Source organism: Perca flavescens, chromosome 2 (assembly GCF_004354835.1).
Source record: "Perca flavescens isolate YP-PL-M2 chromosome 2, PFLA_1.0, whole genome shotgun sequence".
Taxonomy (NCBI): Eukaryota; Metazoa; Chordata; class Actinopteri; order Perciformes; family Percidae; genus Perca; species Perca flavescens.
Window position 1 is genome coordinate 23636493 of NC_041332.1, and position 18865 is coordinate 23655357.

Consider the following 18865-nt stretch of genomic DNA (forward strand, 5'->3'; position numbering starts at 1 on the left):
AACTGGCTTTGCCTCAAGTCTGCAGGTAGAATCCACATTATTGGACATTATTCACACACTAAATACCATTGAGATTCTATTGCATAGATTGTAGTTTGAGTTTTTCAAAATAGATAGTAATAGTTTATCTGAGAATAGGATCTATATTCAGGCCAAGTGTAATCTACTAAATATCGGATTTAAAATCTAAAAAAAAAAAAAAAAAAGTATTCCCAGAAACCATTTTCTCAGTTAAACAAAAAAAGAAAATCAATCACTGACACTAATGAGTGACATATTTCTCTATTAATCATCATGAATGTTTTTTACAAAATTGCAATTTACAGGAACATCAGTGCTAACCGTAGAGCTAAAGCATTTCTGTATTGTAGTCGTAGCAAAAAGTAACAGTCTTATACATCGCAGTGACATTATTTACAACCTTAACACCTGGACCACAAACCGATGACGGGAGAAATGCACTCTACTCCTGTTGAGACACATGTTACTACAGAGGTGCGTAGACATGATAATGGATGGAACAAGCAGGTAATATACATGACAGGAATTTAAAAAAGTGGAAAGACATTTCTTAGCTTAGGGTGGTTGGGATAAGGGACAGATGAGTTACCTGCAGAGGTTAAGACCACTCTCACTACTTTCTGTTGCTCATTAAAGGATCGTTGCAAGTGCAGAGAAACAATATTACAGTCTGTGGGGGTGGAGGGAGGCAGACCAGGAAAGGGTTCCTCCTCTGGTCATTTGGTCATTTCTTGGCTTTGGCTTTGCCTTTGCCCGTCCCCTTGCCCTTTCCAGAATCTTCCTTCTTCTCTTTCTTTGACTCCTTGGTGGCTTTGGCCTTCTTCTGCTGCACGGAGGAACGAGACAGACGATATATAAACAGTGAAAAGATACGAAGACAGCCTTTGGCATGGAGTGTACTTGGAATCAAATGGGTTTACACATTGTAACCTCATTGTTAATGCTCTTACTTTGATCATGGCGTCGGTTTTGAGGCCCTCGTCTTCAGACTCCTGCACTTCGTTGTCCATGTCCTCTCCTCCGAACTCTGACTCTCCCCCGCCACCACGGCGGCCCTTCTTCACTGCTTGCAGAGAGTATGGCGTCAGGTGAGCTTCTTTGTTGTAGGCTCGTGTGAATGCTGCCTTCACCTGCAAGGAGACAGACAACAGAGGTGAGAAATTCACTGTATGCTGGACATTTAGGTACCCTGACAAGCCAGACCCACATCAAGATGTTGGGTTTGGGATTGACCATTGACGGAGCTCAATCCGAGGGGCGGGATTAACGGTTGTCTTTCAAATTCCCTCTGCACGTAATAGGATAGCGCTACAACCAGGCAGAGCAACGAAGAAGGTAGTGAAGCTAGCTGATAGATTAAACTTTTGCTGTATCCGGTCGGCAAAACTCTGAACACATCTTCCTTTTTAAAGAAAGATTTCTGTGCCGTTCTTTGTTCTTTTCTCAAAGAAAAGCTTAACTCCAAGCCCGCCCACCGACTCTATACACGATGTGATTGGCCTGACAAGAGTTTGGTTTTTCCAGCTCACAAGCCAACGTAGAGTGCCTAGACCCCCCTGGCTGCAAATTTAATTTGCTGCCGCTAGGGTGTGTCTAGATTTCTAGGCTAGCATTTAGGAGGATCAACCATGGAAAGGCCAGAATGATGTCTTTTATGTTGTTAAGTACTGCTAGAGACCGTAGGCTCTGATGAATGCTGATGATGAGAGCATAATCATCACATGTAACCCTCATGTGTGATGACTATCTTCTCATTTATCAGCATTGTACAGCAATGGGTTTCTAATAAAAATGTGAGTAAAAAAACATAAAAGGCGAGTGGCATACTGTGAAACATTGGTACTGGAGTTTGGTAACTGTAGATGAGCATGACCTCAAAAGTAACTTGCTATGATATTATTTGACAATTTCATCATCTGTGATTTGCTGTTGAAACAAACAAAGCTGATTAAGGTCATTTCATTGAAGCTGCTTTACTCAGTATTTACCATATCAACTTAAAAAAGGTATATGTCAGTGTTGTGTTTACAGCTTATTTCTGCTGCTCCTGAGTGACCAAAAAAGAAAGTTATCGCAGGTTTAAATAGATTATTTGTATGGATTGAAATATGGTAATATTGGCGTGCATTGCTGTCTTTTTTTATGCGATCAATGGGAGTCAGAATCTTCGCTTTCGTGTGTACCCAGTAGAGAACCAATGATAGTGGTTAAGGTGTGTATTGAGCATTGGGTTGAACAGTTCTAGTATAAGTGGTACTTAAGCAGAGTGATGCTCAGAGATGCTCTAATTGCTATCACAATGATGTAAACTTATTGTGGTGTATTTCTTTATACATCAATTTCAACCAATTTCCAATCACCAACATCTATACTATACCACCCCCTGCTGACCTTGGAGTCCAGTTTGGAGTAAGGGTCTGGTTGTCCGCCCCAGACGCTGATCTCCATGATGCTGTCCACGTCCTCCTTGATGAGCTGATAGTTGTCCAGCAGCTGCACAGCTTCGCCGGCGCCCTCCGCTCCGTGCCTCTGAAGCGGGCTCAGCAGCGCCTGCCGCAGGTAGTACAGGTAGTCCAGGTTCACTGCCTGTCTGCTGCTCATCGTCCTGCAGGAGATAAACAAATCAAACATTTAAATACTCGAGTGTGATTTTGTGTTTGACAGGGTGTAAATAGTTCAAAGACAGTGATCAAGGCCGACTCACTTTAAACACATGTGTGAGGCCAGCTCCTGGACGATGCGGGAATGTTTGGTGGTGGAGGAGTTCTTGCCGAGCCAGCTGGGGAAGTTGGGGAACTGACTCATGTAGCCTTTCATGAGTTCCCCTGGTAACACACTGGCATAGATGGCCTACGAGCACAAACACAGTCCAGCACAATGATCAATCTCTGGTATCCCGACACACGAGGGTGTGTGTATTGACTGTGTGTTAGGTTTTTTGCAAGAATGATGTGATAAGGGAGTGTGTGTTTATGGTTATTAAAAGGTCCCATGGCATGAAAATGTCACTTTATGGAGGTTTTTTTAACATTAATATGCGTTCCCCCAGCCTGCCTATGGTCCCCCAGTGGCTATAAAATGGCGATAGGTGTAAACCGAGCCCTGGGTATCCTGCTGTGCCTTTGAGAAAATGAAAGCTCAGATGGGCCGATCTGGAATCTTCTCCGTATGAGGTCATAAGGAACAAGGTTCCCTCCCCTTTCTCTGCTTTGCCCGCCCTGAGAATTTAGCCCACCCATGAGAGAGAGACATCATGGCTTTCAAACAAGCAAAGTGGCAGTTGGTCAAGGCCACACCCCCACCCTCCACCTTGCCCCCCCTCTCTCCTCCTCAATAGCTACAGACACAGAAATGGCACATACTAAGGAAAGCTCATTGGGGGACTGGCTCTAGTGGCTGTAATTCTGCACCAAGGCTGAATTTCAGAAAGAGACTTCAGATACAGTATTAGGGGACCACTAAGGTCATAAAAGCATCCAAATAGCACCATGTCATGGGACCTTTAATGTCATATAATTCAGTGTTTTACAAACGCTTAACAAAAGCCAATCTAAACAAGTGAATGCGTGCGTGCGTGCATGCATGAGTGAGTGTTACCTGTGTGGGCAAGAGTGACCAGTTCTGCCGAGAGCGGATCTGTCTGTCCACCAGGTCTCCGTCAGAGATGGAGTCAGCGGTCTTGCTGAGCAACACCAGGTGGGACTTCAGGTCCCCACTGTGAGAAGAGACATGAAAATACAGAAATATTAAATGAATAGTTTGACAGTGTAGGGAATGTTTGTTTTGTTTTCTTGTCGAGAATCGAGAAGATTGATACCACTCTCATGTCTGTGCATTAATGGAGCTAGATCCAGGGGGCAAATTAGCTTAGCTCAGCATAGATACTGGTCACAGGTGGAAACAGCTGGCTTCTCTCACCCTGCAGCCTTTGGTCGAACATGCAGGTAGTTCTCTTGGACAAAGAGCGGCGCTAGCGAGTAGTCGTGGAAGAAGAGGTCAGACTTGTCGATGAGGCTCATTTGGGCAGTCTCCTCCCCTGAGGCAAATACCTTCCTACAAACATCAAACGGACCCAGTTTCATGTCCTTGCGAGCGCTGGCTGCGTCAGACTTACACTGGTCATAAGTCATCACCTTGTTTTTGGCCGACCACATGCTTAGGTTGTGGATCACCTGGAGGAAAAAACAGTCAGCATGGTGAGAGGGGAGACCGAGGGTGGCGAATGAAGGTAAAACCTTGGTATGAATTAATTATGCTTTACCTGTCGGATATCCTGATTGGAGGCTAGGATCATTTCGTTAAGAGCTGGGGGGGGGATCTTGATTCCCTCTTTGAAAGCGAGGGACATCATTGCTCCCTAAAAAATGGAGAGAAAAAAAACAAAAGTAAAGGAGCAGGAAATGTAAATATTTACATTTAAGCGCTCACTTTAAAAGAACTATTTTACCACTGGAAAGAGGGGCTTTTCATAAAACTGTACCTTCTATGCAGTAAAATGGTGCACGCTACATGACCAAAGAAAACAGAGAAAATAGGCTGTGGTATTCCCTTTCATTTAAAAAGGGTAGAAAACCTACAACTACCAGAATGCACCGTACTAGACCAATAAACGCTCCCATTGGTAGGTGACGTAACCATCGATGTATTTAAAAATTAAAAAAAACTGGATACAGCGTTTGCGGCGCTTCCTCCTATAAAATTAATCGGACGATCGGCGCTGCTTCCGCACTATGGGGACACAGACGTAATTCCCCTGTTTGGCCGCTATGTCAAATTTGCTTCAATTCAAAGCCCCATACTTCCTTGGGGCCTGGACCTAATGTCAACATGTCATAGGATCAATAGGGAGAAATAGGCAAAACACTAACCAAATGAGTGAGTGAGTGAGGAGAGTAGGGACGTTGGTAAGATGGAGGGAAGCTTAACATCGTTTATTTACACATACTGCCAACATTATTATGATACAAAATTGGTTGAAAATATGCATAATATTTCAATTTAAAGCTGGTAACAGGAAGCTATTACTGTCTACTGTGCAGCTTGTCATAATTAGGAATCATTGGCATATATTAAAGTCCTAATTATCTCCATTCATGAGTGTCCCAAAAAGACATTATAGGTTTTCATATTATTAGCTTGTTTTCAGCCACTATCCAAATTACAACCACAGCGTCTCTGTGTGTGATGCATCCTAAAGTTTATGCCGTTTTATTTTAACCAACATGCTAGAAAACTTGTCTCGTCAGATGTCTGTCTGTCTGTCTGTCTGTCTGTCTGTCTGTGTGTGTGTGTGTGTACCTTGATCTGTTCCACTCGTGGCCTCTGGAAGCGCAAATCAAAGCAGTAGTTGGCCAGTGACCTGATCTTCTGGTGGTTACGATCGTTGCACATGCAGATGATGGGAATCTTTGAATTTCTGATCAGGCCGATCATCTCCTGCAGGAGGCGAAAGGTCAGAGGTTAGTATCAAGACAGTTTTTTTTTTATTGAAAATTATTTAAATTTAACAATATATGAAAGGTTTAAAGTACTTAAATATATAATAAGTCAACATAAGTCACCTAACACACAACTACAATAATGTAATAATAAATAACAGTTACACTATTAACAAGTAACAAAATAAATGTTGAGTTGGTATGCCAACTAAACCAGCTTCAAACTTCAGCAGTGAAATGAGCATATTTGCCTTCTCTGGCAAGATACGACACCTCTCCTGATTTATGGCATGTCCTGCTTTTACGTCCGTTTTGGTGAGCCCAGAGGGAAAATATAGCATTTTAAAAAGTAGCCTACATTCACGGTAGCTAGCCAACGGTAGAGTACAAAGAAAGGGTGATATTTTTACGTCCGTTTCGGAGCGACAGAGGGAAAATATTTCAGTCAACACATTAAGTGGAACCGAAATGAGGAACCGAAATTTGCGTTCTAATCCGGTTCGATTCCTACCGGTTGCGTAGGAACCGGTTCCATAGTGGAACTGGGTTTCGATAAACAACCCTACCTCTAACCTCTTCAAAATGTGAGAATCTGTTCCTTTTTTACCTGGATTCCTCCACGGTCCTCGTTACCAGCCATGCCATCAACCTCATCCATGATCAGGACGTGTTTACTGCTCACTTTCTGAGAGGTGCCTACAAAACACACAGCACCACATAGTATTCACTTCAAGCGAAAAAAGACTTCCTATTGCTGTTTCACAATTAAAGCCTTCCAGTTTGTTTTCTTCTGAAACAAGCACATCAATAAAGGCTAATGTAGGTCCAAATGTGTTAACAGGCGGAAACATGGAGAAACAAAAATTAAAAAGAGAGATCACCTTTGTAGAAGCTCTCAATGCTGGTGTTGTTAAGCGACTCTGAGACGACTTCCTTCAGACTATTTTTGCTGCGAGTACAGCTGGCGTTCATCTCCACGTAGCTGAAGCCCAATTCCTGCAAGCCGACACACAAACACAGTGGAGAGGTTGGGTAAAAAAATTTAAAAAAAGACACTGACACTTGGGACATATTTGTCCCAAGTGGAAGTCATATGTGCAGCATTACTTAAATCATACTGACTGTTGTGATTACATATAGAAAATACAAAGAAAAGCACCCAACAACATGGCTGTGTGTGTTTTCAGACTGACCTCACAGACCAGGGCAGCTGTGGTGGTCTTACCCACGCCCGGAGGTCCAGAGAGAAGAGCAGCTTTGAATCCAGATCCATCATCTTTTCCTCCAAACTTACCAAACCTTGCAACTGTACAACCACAAACAGCACAAAAAGCACAAGCTACTCAAACACAGATACATTCAGAACTAAAATTCACTGAAACAATAGGAGTTTTGATATCTAGTTTGTATCATTACTCTGAATTCTGCTCACACACCTCAAAACACAAAGACAGATAAACCGTCTGCTACCTGGTGGCTTGGAAGAGCCCCCGCTGTGGTGTCTGTACCAGTTCTGCAGCCAGCGGAGCAGCTTATTGGCACAGCTCTGATCTCCCTGTTGACCAATCACAGTCTTCAGAGAGCGTGGGCGGTACTTGTCCACCCACAGCAGACTGGCGTCCTCATGCGTCGGTGATGGCGATGATGGTCCTGGGGCTGAAGATGAAGAAGTGGAGGGGGAAAGGCCCAGCTCCCTCCGGGCTGTGTGGCCTGAGCCTCTCCCAGGTGGAGTGCAGCCATCTCTGGTCCTGGCACCGTGGCCTTGGGCCAAGCCGGTCTTAGACGGGCTCGGGGTGTGGGGGGACCTGGAATTCCCCTTGGAGGGAGAGATCTTCTGGGCTTTGGGGGTGCTTTTTAATGTTTTGTTGGGGGGAGTCCTGGTTTTTGAGGCTTTGCTCTAAAAAAAATAAAGAATTTATCCCAGAACCGTTGAAGCACATCAACATTAAATTCACTCTTATGTGCATGATATAATTGCAGTTAAAAGACCAACTGAAAATAAATTGCATGTTTCTTCTGTGACAGATGATCTGTAAATCAGCCAAAGGAGAATTTCTGATGCATCTTAAGACTGTTTTTCCTTTTTATAATAAAAATAGTTAAAAAAAAATGTTTTGAAAAGGACTGCAAAAAGAATGTGACTGTTTGTGATTTCAGTTAGTTTTTAAAAACGTTTTTGACATATTCTGGGTTGAAATGGTTTTACTGCTAATAAAAATAGCAAATAAAATCACTTTGTAAACAACTGATTTAAGTTGTGAGAGCTGACCTCAGCCTCTGCAGCAATCTCGTACTTGGACTTCTTTCCTGGTTTGGTTCTGATCAGCTCCAACAGACCATCCTCATCCAGGATCTTGGTACCGAGACTCTCCGCCTGAGGATAAAGCCAATTGTCCAAACACACCATATTATTTGATGGACAGATACAAGGAAATCAGTACAGAAAAGAGACAGGAAGTAAAAGACTGAAAGCCTCAAATGCTTGAATACTACTTTTTATTGTTACACTGAACACAGACCGGCTCTGCTCCGTGTCAGCTCCGTGCTCCACCGTCCATCAATACCCACTAGGTCCGGATTTGTTGCAGCAAGGCTGCGGCCATGACTGACAGCTGTAGTCACGAGGACCTACAAGTTCGCGAATTCAGGTAGAATAAAACCACAAATCCAACAACAGTTTGTTTCCATCCAGAGGAGTAGAGGGGAAACAACTCTGTGCTGCGTTTTCAAGGTGTGGTGTAGTGCAGGGAAATATGATCCGCCGTGAGCACAGTGTATTTTATTTTGAAAATTAACCGGATGTTTATTTTGTTTCTGTGCTTGACCTCCTGTCCCGCACTATCTGCCGTGTGCTGCATTGCTGCGGAGCTCTCCGGCGTCCGGCAAAAATAGAATCTCTGCGTATCTGCTCCGGAGGGCTGCAGACCGCCGGAGCTGGGACGGAGTCGGAACGCAGCCGTTCCGCAGTCGGTGGAAATACACAGATTGACTTCAATGGAAACCTAATGACTCCGCCGCTGTTCTGGAGCCGTTACGCAGCCAGTGGAAATTGGGGGTAAGGTTACCAAGATGATTGGTATTTCAAATCATTTGTCGATGCGCTATATTACTTGCCAACACATCAAGGTAAATTTGTCTCCATATGATTAAGACTCTGGATCTGAATTTATTAGTCAGAATCAGGTTGGTCACCTTCTCGAGCTTCGAGACTCCGCTGTCTCTGCCCTGCACCAGGTAGGTGGTCTTCTTACTGATGTTGCCAGTCACCTTGCCGCCGTAGCGCTCAATGAGGGATTTGGCATCATCCCTCTCCATGGACTCCATGACCCCCGTCAGCACAAACACACAGCCCTCCAAACAGTTCTCAGCACCCTGGAGACACACACAGACACACACGAAAAAGGCAGTTCAAAGGAAGATGTTGGTCAGTCTGAAGGCTGATGTGTGATGCGTCTGTGAGTGAGTGAGTACCTGTGGGATTTCCTTGGAGCCGAGAGCTCGTGGTCCATCGCGGTTCAGGAAGTTCCTGTAAGCTGCAGAGTTGACCTTCTTCTTCTCTGAACCATCAGGACTTGTACTCGTGCTCTGATCAGAGTGAGACAGTGAGGACATTTGTCTTTAAATTGTTTTAACTTGTGTACTCCATGCTCATTTTTGCTTTGTATAGATATGATGTGTTCATGTGCTTTGCGTTTTATCATGAGTTTCTCTTCACTGCTCCTTTGGGGAAATTTGATTGAAGAATTGATTGATTATGTGCATCATGATATTGATGCAATGTATGCCTTGCTCACCTCTGGTTTCTTGGGAGAAATTTTTACTGTGGTGGGTGTGGTTCCTGTCTTGGGAGTAAACCTCTTGTCTGAGATTGACAAAGACAGGGGCTCGTTTTTGGGAGAGTGTTTTATTTTTGTGGGCGAAATTGGTGTTTTACTCTTTGGCCTTTCTTCTCTCTCTTCTTCCCTTTTCTTCATCATGGCCAGTTTGGAGCTGGCTTTGATGGGGGCGGGGTTCTTCTTAGGAGACGGACTAATCACGTCTTCTGACATGCTGCCCCTTCGGTTGGTCTTTGACGGGCTGCCAGCAGCAGAGCCGGTACTGCTCTTTTTGGGACACGCGGTTGCGGCAGATTTTTCCTCGGAGCCTTTACGAGCCTGGATGAAGACACACACACAAAATTATATTAAGCAATCACTAATATCAAAATTGATGTGCCTTTGTGTTGTGGTTGTTTGTTGTTGTTTTTTTACATCACCTTCTTTGCTTGAGGCTCCTTGTCCAGCATGGCCAGAGTTCTGGCAAACTCCTCGTCCTCATGGACCTGCTTTTCCAGCTGAGTGAAGTAGGAGCAAGAAAGCAATATGAGGAAGCAGTACAAGAATGAAAATTAAATCATAAATCATTATTAAGAATTTCAGTAATTCTCCAAAAGATTCATTATAACTTAAAACAACAACAAACATTACCAGGCTTGGGAGGCAAACCTTTAAAGTCCTTAACCTTTGCAGAATATTTTATAAGTTTAATCATTTTACCTCTAAAATGCTGAAAATTGTTTAGTTTTTTAAAAAGCCCGACATATTCAAACTGCTTCCTTTTATCAAACCAACAGTCCACAACCCAGAGATATTCCGTTACAATCATATATGATCAATCATTCATTTTCTGTTAAACGACTAATGGACGACCTCTGGTTGGAATTACTCATGCAACGAACATGCAGATGTTACTGAATGTTGATCAGCCTACCTCCATGTCCTCATCCATCTGCAGCTGTTTGGCGATTTGCTCATCACTCATGAGATCATCTGTGTCCTGAGTCGGCTGAGGAGAAGATGAGTTTTTACAAAGTCAGTGTGTTGTAAAAGCATCCTTATTTGATATAGAGTGCGGATCGGGTCACATTTTTCTGTCCGAGCCCGGCCCACGTCCAACAGGCTTTAAGATATTTATGTCCGAGCCCGACACCGTTAAAATCAAATTTTTTTCTAATACTAATGACACATGTACGTTTGTTTGTGTGGAAAGCCCGCTTTTATTAAGCAACTGTAGGAAGGCATTCGGAAATGTCAACAGATGAGCGCACATGGGGCAACAAGCGCACGTTAACACAGGCACACGTGCGCATATGTGTGTGCGTAGGCCTGTCGCGATAGTCAATAGATTGAGTTATCGCATGATAAAAAAAAATGATCTCGATAATTTTTCCGGCCGCGATAATTTCCATTTGCATGCTTGTTTATTTTCCTCGTCTCTCCCTCTCCCTCTACCAAAAGAGACTGGAGGACCACTCTCGGTTCCTTAGCATAACGAGGAGTGAACCCTCTTGTCAGTCGCATGGTAGGCTACTCCAGGCGGAGAGAGAGAGAGAGTTGGAGCAGGGTTTCCTGCAGCACTTTGCAGTTAAGGCGCCGTAAAAAAAAAAAAAAAATAAAAGTATATGAGCAATATCCACCGTGTTACTCGGCGTCCCGTTTTCTCCCTTTCATTCCAAACCACACAGCTGACAACCTGCCGGTGGAGACTGTGGAGACGGGCTCGGACATACACATAGGGTACTAGATACATATAGGGTACTAGATACATATAGGGTAGCCTACTAGATACATATAGGGTACTAGATACATATAGGGTAGCCTACTAGATACATATAGGGTACTAGATACATATAGGGTAGCCTACTAGATAAATATAGGGTACTAGATACATATAGGGTAGCCTACTAGATACATATAGGGTACTAGATACATATAGGGTAGCCTACTAGATACATATAGGGTACTAGATACATATAGGGTAGCCTACTAGATACATATAGGGTACTAGATACATATAGGGTACTAGGCTCGGACATACACGCCGCTGGACTCGTCAGTCTCGCAAGCGGTTTCAGGAAAGTGGCTGCATGTGTCCAACAATGCACAGAACATTAACGGTACAAGCCTACAGCTGTCCGCGGACACGGAGTGTGGAAAGTATGTCAGAGTTGGTGCCTGAGTGTGCGAGTGTGTGTGTGTGTGTGTGTGTGTGTGTGTGTGTGTGTGTGTGTGTGTGTGTGTGTGTGTCGGCCCGCCCCCACGAAGCTCCGACCTGAAGAGGAGCAGAAGCCGCACCTTCGCCAAAATGAAGACTGAAAAACAGAACTATTTTGGTACATTTACTCACCACATGGCAGATAGCCATACATATAGATTTTATTTATTAATTATATATTATTTAAATGTAATATTTAGTGTTAAATAATTGTAAAATGTAGTACAGTCTCTAGTCTGAGAACTTACGTGTCACAAACGGCAATTCCACAACTGTACATCAGCGTGAAAGACGACATACCAAAGGAGATCAAAGACATATTGTGGATATTTAAAATGTCTTCCAGTTCCAGTGTTAAATATTCTTTAGAAATAAAAGTATATTGATCTTTGAAAAGGTGTACCTGTATTATTCTTATTCTTATTATTATTATTATTATTATTATTATGACATTATCATTATATTAGATGCAAATTGTCTCTCGATGACAATATTATCGTTTATCGCAATAATTTCTGGGACAATTTATCGTCCAGCAAAATTTGTTATCGTGACAGGCCTATGTGTGCGCGCGCGTGTGTCTGTAGCTATGTCTGTGTGTATGTGTAGCTATGTCCGTGTGTGTGTGTGTGTGTGTGTGTGTGTGTGTGTGTGTGTGTGTGTTAAAAAAACGAACCATTGCATCAAGTGAAACAGGCCCATTGGCTACCTATATAATAAGTTGTTTTAAATTTAAAATGTTCAATGCCTTATCGTGCTGATGTGACTGAGCCCGACCCGAACCCGAACATCATTTCTTAATATCTGTTTGAACCTGGCCCGGCCCGTCAGGTACCGTCAGGCTGGGGTCGGGTATCCATCCTCTAATTTGATACAGTAATGGAAGGCTGAAAACAAAGTTCGGTGAAGGGTTCACTGGGCGATACTCAGAAAGTCATGAATCTTGACAGCTTGGATGAAAAAGCAGGATCATGAAAAGAGTGAAAGGGTTTGAAGAGAAGAAGTGAAAACTGGAAATAATGAATTAATACTCACAGCCTTTCGCTTGGTGCTGGCTACAAGCTTCTTGTCTGAACGCTGAACGGTCGCACTGCCGAAGTAGTCGAGTACTGAAGTGGGGGTTCGTTTGAGCGGAGGAGGCGGGGCTGATTTAGGGGTGACGGGCACAGGAGGAGACTTCACCGCAGTTTTCCCCTGTGTGGAGGAGGGCTTGACAGGAGACTTCAGCCCCTCTTTGACTCCTGGACGAACACTTCCTGCATCTGACTTTGTCTGTTTGGCCGTGCCATTCTGCTTAGGTTCAGACACCTTCTTTAAGGACTGAAAGTTGTCGCTGTCTGAGTCTACAACAAAAAAGACAAATGTCAAAATACATTTCCATAAATTAACAAAACATCATTGTCATCTTCAAGCTGGACCCATCTGTTTACTAATGCGTTTTTGTCTGCCCATTTCTAAACAAAAAGATTTATTTTGCCCGTTGCAATTCCTAACTTTCTGCTGAAATGTATTTAAAATTTAGGTGGTCAACATTATTGTTTTGTGCTTATTATTGTGATGATTAACTAACAGACTCAACTTGACAAAGAATTAATTAGAGAGCCGTTCTGAGGACAGGTGTATTTTTGTCTTTGAGGCAAACATGACAATTAATCACAACATGGATACCAGGTCTGTACATCCTCAGCAAGTATGTTTGCAATATGATGATAATAAACCATAGACCCATTACCTGTTTCAGAGACATACTGCACAGGATCTTTTTTGGGAGGTGGCTCAGTTTGGCTCTTCTTCTGTTTCTCTTTTGGGGATTTTTTTGACTTCCTCACTGGCTCCTCATCCTCAGAGTCTGGATAGACATAAATACAAGATATGCCATGAATAAAAGACGTGTCAAGCTTTCAATCAAAAAGTTTAAAATAACAAAAAAATTGCCGATGCAGCACAGATATCTTCTTACTTAATAGTTTTATTTCTTAAGGTGCTTCTCTTTTACCTGATCAAAAAGTTCCTTGTTTATGCCTATCACTGAGCAAAGCATAATTTTTCTGAAATTAAATTCTGTAAATCTTGTTTTTACAACACTTACTATTTTAAAATGCATTTCCAGAATCCTTTAAAAACTCTTCTAACCTTCTGGATAAAAACATATTTGGCCCATTGCAATAGAAGTTATTTGTGTTGATTTCAATTTTTTATTATTTCCATACAAAGAGAAATGTAATTTGCTTTTATTTGGATTAGAAAATAAGAGTCAAAATTTAGGGAAATAATTGAAGATATGGCCATATGACATTTTTTTCTCTCTTAGCAGACTGATTAGTTTTAAATCCAGATAGACTGAAGAGAATTCTGGAAACCTTTGAATTCTTGCCTGCATCTCAGATTTGTTTGGTGTCTCAAAAACTGAATGAATAAAATGAAACAAAATAGCAAATCGTATTATCGGCCTAGAAACACCTTCAAAACAATCATTTAAAAAAAAAATAAACTGTATATTTTAAAGATGGCATGAAAACCTGTTTTCTGACCATGATGCAGGGGAATTATGTAGTAGCACAAAATCATACACACCTGATTCTATGACTGCATGCTTCTTTCGTTTTTTCTCACTATCTTTGTGTGTCTCCTTTGGTTTGGAGCTTTTCACCTAAAGTATATAAACCACAATAAAACGTGATGAATAACATGATAAAACAGATGTATCACTACAAGAAGGAGGGCAGGAGGTAACATCATTTCCTTGCCTTGGCGATTTCCTTCTTTTTCACTTCCTCATTTGATGATGAGGAGGAATTCTTCTTCTTCTTCTTCTTCTCCTTCTTCTCCTCTGTTTTGATGTTTCCGTTTGGAGCTGGTTTATGCACTGAAGGCTTGGCTGAAGTCGGTGCAAAGAACCGCCTGATGTCCTGTGTGCACACAAACATGTATATGTTAACCTGTTAACAAAACTGTTGACTGGGCACAGATTACAGCGCTACACCGTTAACGTTATCTAACTAGGCCTATATATAACGTTCACGTTACTGGATGCAAATTGATGTTTGAAGATTTCACTTTCTGACACTGATTTCAGGAAAAAAGTGCTGCATCATTTAAACTATGTTAAGAAAACATCAGGCACATGTCAACTGTTACACGACAACATAGCAAAATATGTGTCCCTCGTGGAACTTTTACCCGCTAACTTTAACGTTAGTTTGTATCTTCATCTTTAGCTGTAACGTTAGCTAACGTTAACACTGCGCACTTCAATTTTCAGTTTCAGCAGCAGTGAGCAGAGTCAACAAGACAGCAGGAGTATTTTTTGAACCACTTTGTTTGTATAGACAGCTTGCAGAAGGAGCTAATAAATAGTTTAAATGTGTAACGTACCATTATAAACAGGTGTTATCCCAGATTACGATTAGGGTAGTTTTCAGAATATCCTTCAAGTGATTGGCGCGAATTCTGCTGTCGCTTGGAGATGACGCACACCCGTCATGTGCGTCACTGAGCATGCGTTTTGTTGGTTTTTTAATACAAAATTTTACATAGCAAAGAAATCATCCAAAATAGTAAAAGAGAAGAAAAACAAGAACAGCAAGGGAAAATAAATATGAATATATTTTATATAACATGAGTATATACTAGAGATAATTAAAAGAGGTTTTGAATACACGTGATTGTTTATTTCAAAATATTAACTTATAACTTATAAGGGCAACAAGTTTTGTATATATTTCCAAAATGCATGTGTATGTAAATGTTCTATAGTTTATTTCATAGAAGAACAACAAAAAACGTGTTGAGACACAGACAGCTGAGGTGTAAAAATAACAAATATAATTTATGTGTATGACATTTTTATCTTGACAGTCTCAAGTGTATGTTAAATGACCTCTGACATACTGTATGTTGTAGCCAATTTGTGTGTGTGTGGGTGGTAGGTTTGTGTGAATGGTTTAATCATTACGTCACCTGCGCACCTGTGTGTACGTGCTAATTAGCCAGGGTAGTGAGGGAATCACAGGTGAGCCAGAGGGAGAATCTAGTCTGGGAAGCCACACAGTTTTTCAACCTTAGCTGTGCAATAGTGATGGTTTTTAGATCTCTTCTGTTCGTTTTTAATCTTTCAAGTCAGTTTTTTGTATGTGTTTTTAAATACATTTATACAATAAAGGATTAACTATACGGCGATGGCGGACCTCATTTTTTGCAACAGCAAGAGTTGGAAATGGCTTCAAATTCCCTGTAGTGGCATTTTTTGTGGACAGATTGCCACTACACTGTATTATACTATATGAAGAATTGTCTGTTTATCCAGGTGGTGACACTATAATATGTAGGCTTCATACAATATATAAGCTTAAGAAAATGTGTTACACACTTTTGCTTGCAAACAGGAAGGTCTCTATGGTGTTTGGATGATAAAGGATACATTTTATGTACTTTCATGTAAAAGTGACATACATTGCCCCGTGAAGTACATAGAACCACAACTTGTGTGTGTGCTTTGAGATGTTGTCAAGATGCAAAAAAGACATCTATAAAAACAATAGACTTCTGACAGACTCACAGACCAGCTTGTTTTAATGCTTCAGCCTTTTCATTTTATATAAGACTATTTGCTCAGCGTGATAATATACTCATTAACAATCATTCAATCCCCTTCTTCAGCTTCAGTTTCACTTGTCACATATACCAAGTGTTTGTTTGAAGGTAGTGCATGCCTCTGTCTCCGTTCAGCAATCACTGGAGGCTGTTGCACAGATTGATGGGAGGAGATTGTAACACAATGAGTCTTCCCAGCACTGTCCATCTGTAAACATCAGAAACACAGACATCAGTCGGCGATACACAAACCAAAACCTGAAACTGTCTAATGAGGCCGCAGTCGCATAACAGGCAGAAACAGATACTGTAAGACACAGGCTTGTTCTGTATAACAACATCCCATGCAATTATAGGCAGAACTTGTTGGCTGTCATCACAACAGTGTGGTAATTGGTGCATACGTTCATAGTCATAAATAATTTACTAATAATATAAACTCAATACTGTAAATGGTAAAAGTACAATGTTGACTATAGTGGACTTGATTGTACAGTTTAATGCACCAATATTATCACTGGGACTATCAAACACATAAAGGTATTTTGTAATTAATCCTCACACTCTAAAGCTATATGTATCATAATTTACTTCTAGAAGAAATCTGTAAACATCTCTGTTTTTTGTGATCCTTATGGTGTTCCTGGACACCAGTACGTGAACTTGAAAGGTTTACCATCACCCCAGAACCAAGTATTTTCCTACATAAATAGAATAGAATGAATCAACTTCACATTTTAGCTTCTAATCTTAAAGTTAACCACTGGCTAACATATATAAGCACATGGCAGACAATCAACCTATCAACAAAAACCACAAAGCCACTTCTTAAACACAAAAAACGATTTCTATTATCTATTCAAATCCATTTAAGTTCAGCTTTCAACATTTGTAAATAAAGTTAAATACAATAGTCTACAGTCATAGCAGCTCTATGAGGTTGTGCTTTGGCACTGTGGTGCATTTGAGCTAAATGCTAACAACACTGATGATGTGTCCAGGATTGTGCATCAGAAGATGTTTTTGTAACTGAATTGCGTCATTTATATATTTATTCAAGTATGTATTTCATAGGTTATATTTATGTATTCATTTATATTTTTATTCACTTAATATTGAATAAAAGGAGATTGTTAAACTGATCCCGATCAGTTATTGTTAGTGTTTTTTTTCCGTCCACCTTGTAAAGTGCCTTTGAGTACCTTTTAAAGCGCTATATGAAATAAATGTATTATTATTGTTATTATTATTATTATTATTATTATTAATTTCAATTAGTGGGACAAGATATGTTGGCAGACAGGTTTTCTGAGGACAAACAGAAAAGGGTGGGCATCATTCCAGGATTTTTTTTAAGCACAGGGGGGACCAATAATCAGTAAAGGGGGACATTTTATCAGAATACAGCATAGAAATCTTCTTAGAAATATTGGATAGGATAGAACAACACAAAGTAATTCTTCTAAATAAAATATCACATAAAATATCACGTTCATTACTAATTTCACTTGTTTTCATTTTAAACAAATTGTATATCCAAATACATAGGCTCAGTCTGCCACTTAAAAAAACAAAACAATTCCAGTGCTTGTTCCATGGTATCACAATTTTGGATAGTCATCCTGGAAACATTAATTGGTCATGTGACAAGGGCTGTGTCATGATATGCAGGGAATGGTGGACTCAAATGCAGAGAGCAGGCGGAAGTTTCGTTGCTTGAAGATTTATTTAACACAAAAACCAGGGCAAATACCAAAAGGGATCCAAAAATGCAAAACTGTAAAAACAATCACACAAGGATTCTAAACTGAGGCAGGCAGAAACTAAGTCCAATGCAAGAGCAGGATAACAAAACGAGAGCCAGAGAACGCAGGGAAGACTAACACACAAACGCAGACAAAGGGAATGCAGAGACTAAATACACAGGGTAAATGAGAAAACAAGGAACAGGTGATGGCTGGGGAACAAGCATAGACAGTATATAAGAATGGACCAACAGATCCCGTTGCTCTGGATGGAGACCAGTGAAGTATAAGAGCGCCAATAGTTGAAAAGTTTTTAGACTAAATGGAAAACTGAGCAACAAACAGAAAGGTTGTAATGCTGCATTTTATACCTGTTTAGGATGATTAAAAACCTACGTAACAATCTTCACGGGACAACACAGTATCTACAAACAAAACAGTGTTCTTTCACCTTTCTTGACAATTTTAAACAGTTAAAAAAAAATATTATTCACAGTCCAAATAGACTAAATGTACATCTATCTTTTACCATAAATATTTACAGTACCTTAAAAAATCTCAAATTCAATATATTTATGTACAGAAAGTGTCAAGACTGATACTCACCGTCACCATTAGCTCTAGTCAGAGCAACAGTAGCACAAACAAGTAGAGACACAGTCATCATCATCGTGGTGGAGATGATGCAGATGATAAGCATGGTTGATTTCCTTCAACAAGAAAATACAGAAGAGTGAGAAACAATCACAAAGAAAGCTGAAGTGAGCAGGACAGCCACAGTGACTGTGGTGCTCCACAGGACGAAGCAGATGATGAAAGAAAAGAACAGAAAAAAAGAGGCTGAGTGCAAACCTGCTGGAGAAATATCTTCTCTTCTGTCAGTGCCAGACTGTTCCTTTATGACCAGGACACCATTCAGAATACACAAATCAAAGGGCACCACATCACACTGTTGTTTCAAGATTAAATATTTTATTGGGGTGACTTCCTGGCGGTCTATCACCTGAGCTGAAACAGTAAGGCTGATTTACAGTT

At 41.0% G+C, this 18865-nt stretch overlaps 1 protein-coding gene across 1 annotated transcript; it reads right to left on the reverse strand.

The window, feature by feature from the left end:
* Nucleotides 1-266: 266 nt before the first annotated feature.
* Nucleotides 267-14969, reverse strand: rfc1 (replication factor C (activator 1) 1). The gene is made up of 23 exons (XM_028564380.1): nucleotides 14868-14969; nucleotides 14240-14401; nucleotides 14067-14142; nucleotides 13225-13341; nucleotides 12528-12835; nucleotides 10209-10283; nucleotides 9715-9792; nucleotides 9254-9613; nucleotides 8931-9044; nucleotides 8652-8831; nucleotides 7729-7833; nucleotides 6930-7356; nucleotides 6653-6765; nucleotides 6341-6455; nucleotides 6067-6155; nucleotides 5320-5457; nucleotides 4283-4378; nucleotides 3940-4193; nucleotides 3619-3736; nucleotides 2726-2871; nucleotides 2413-2626; nucleotides 972-1151; nucleotides 267-847 (listed from the first exon to the last, which is right to left on the reverse strand). Exons 1-23 carry the CDS (start codon nucleotides 14868-14870, stop codon nucleotides 746-748), a joined length of 3570 nt encoding a protein of 1189 aa, XP_028420181.1. The 5' UTR covers nucleotides 14871-14969; the 3' UTR covers nucleotides 267-745.
* Between the last annotated feature and the right edge of the window lie 3896 nt (nucleotides 14970-18865).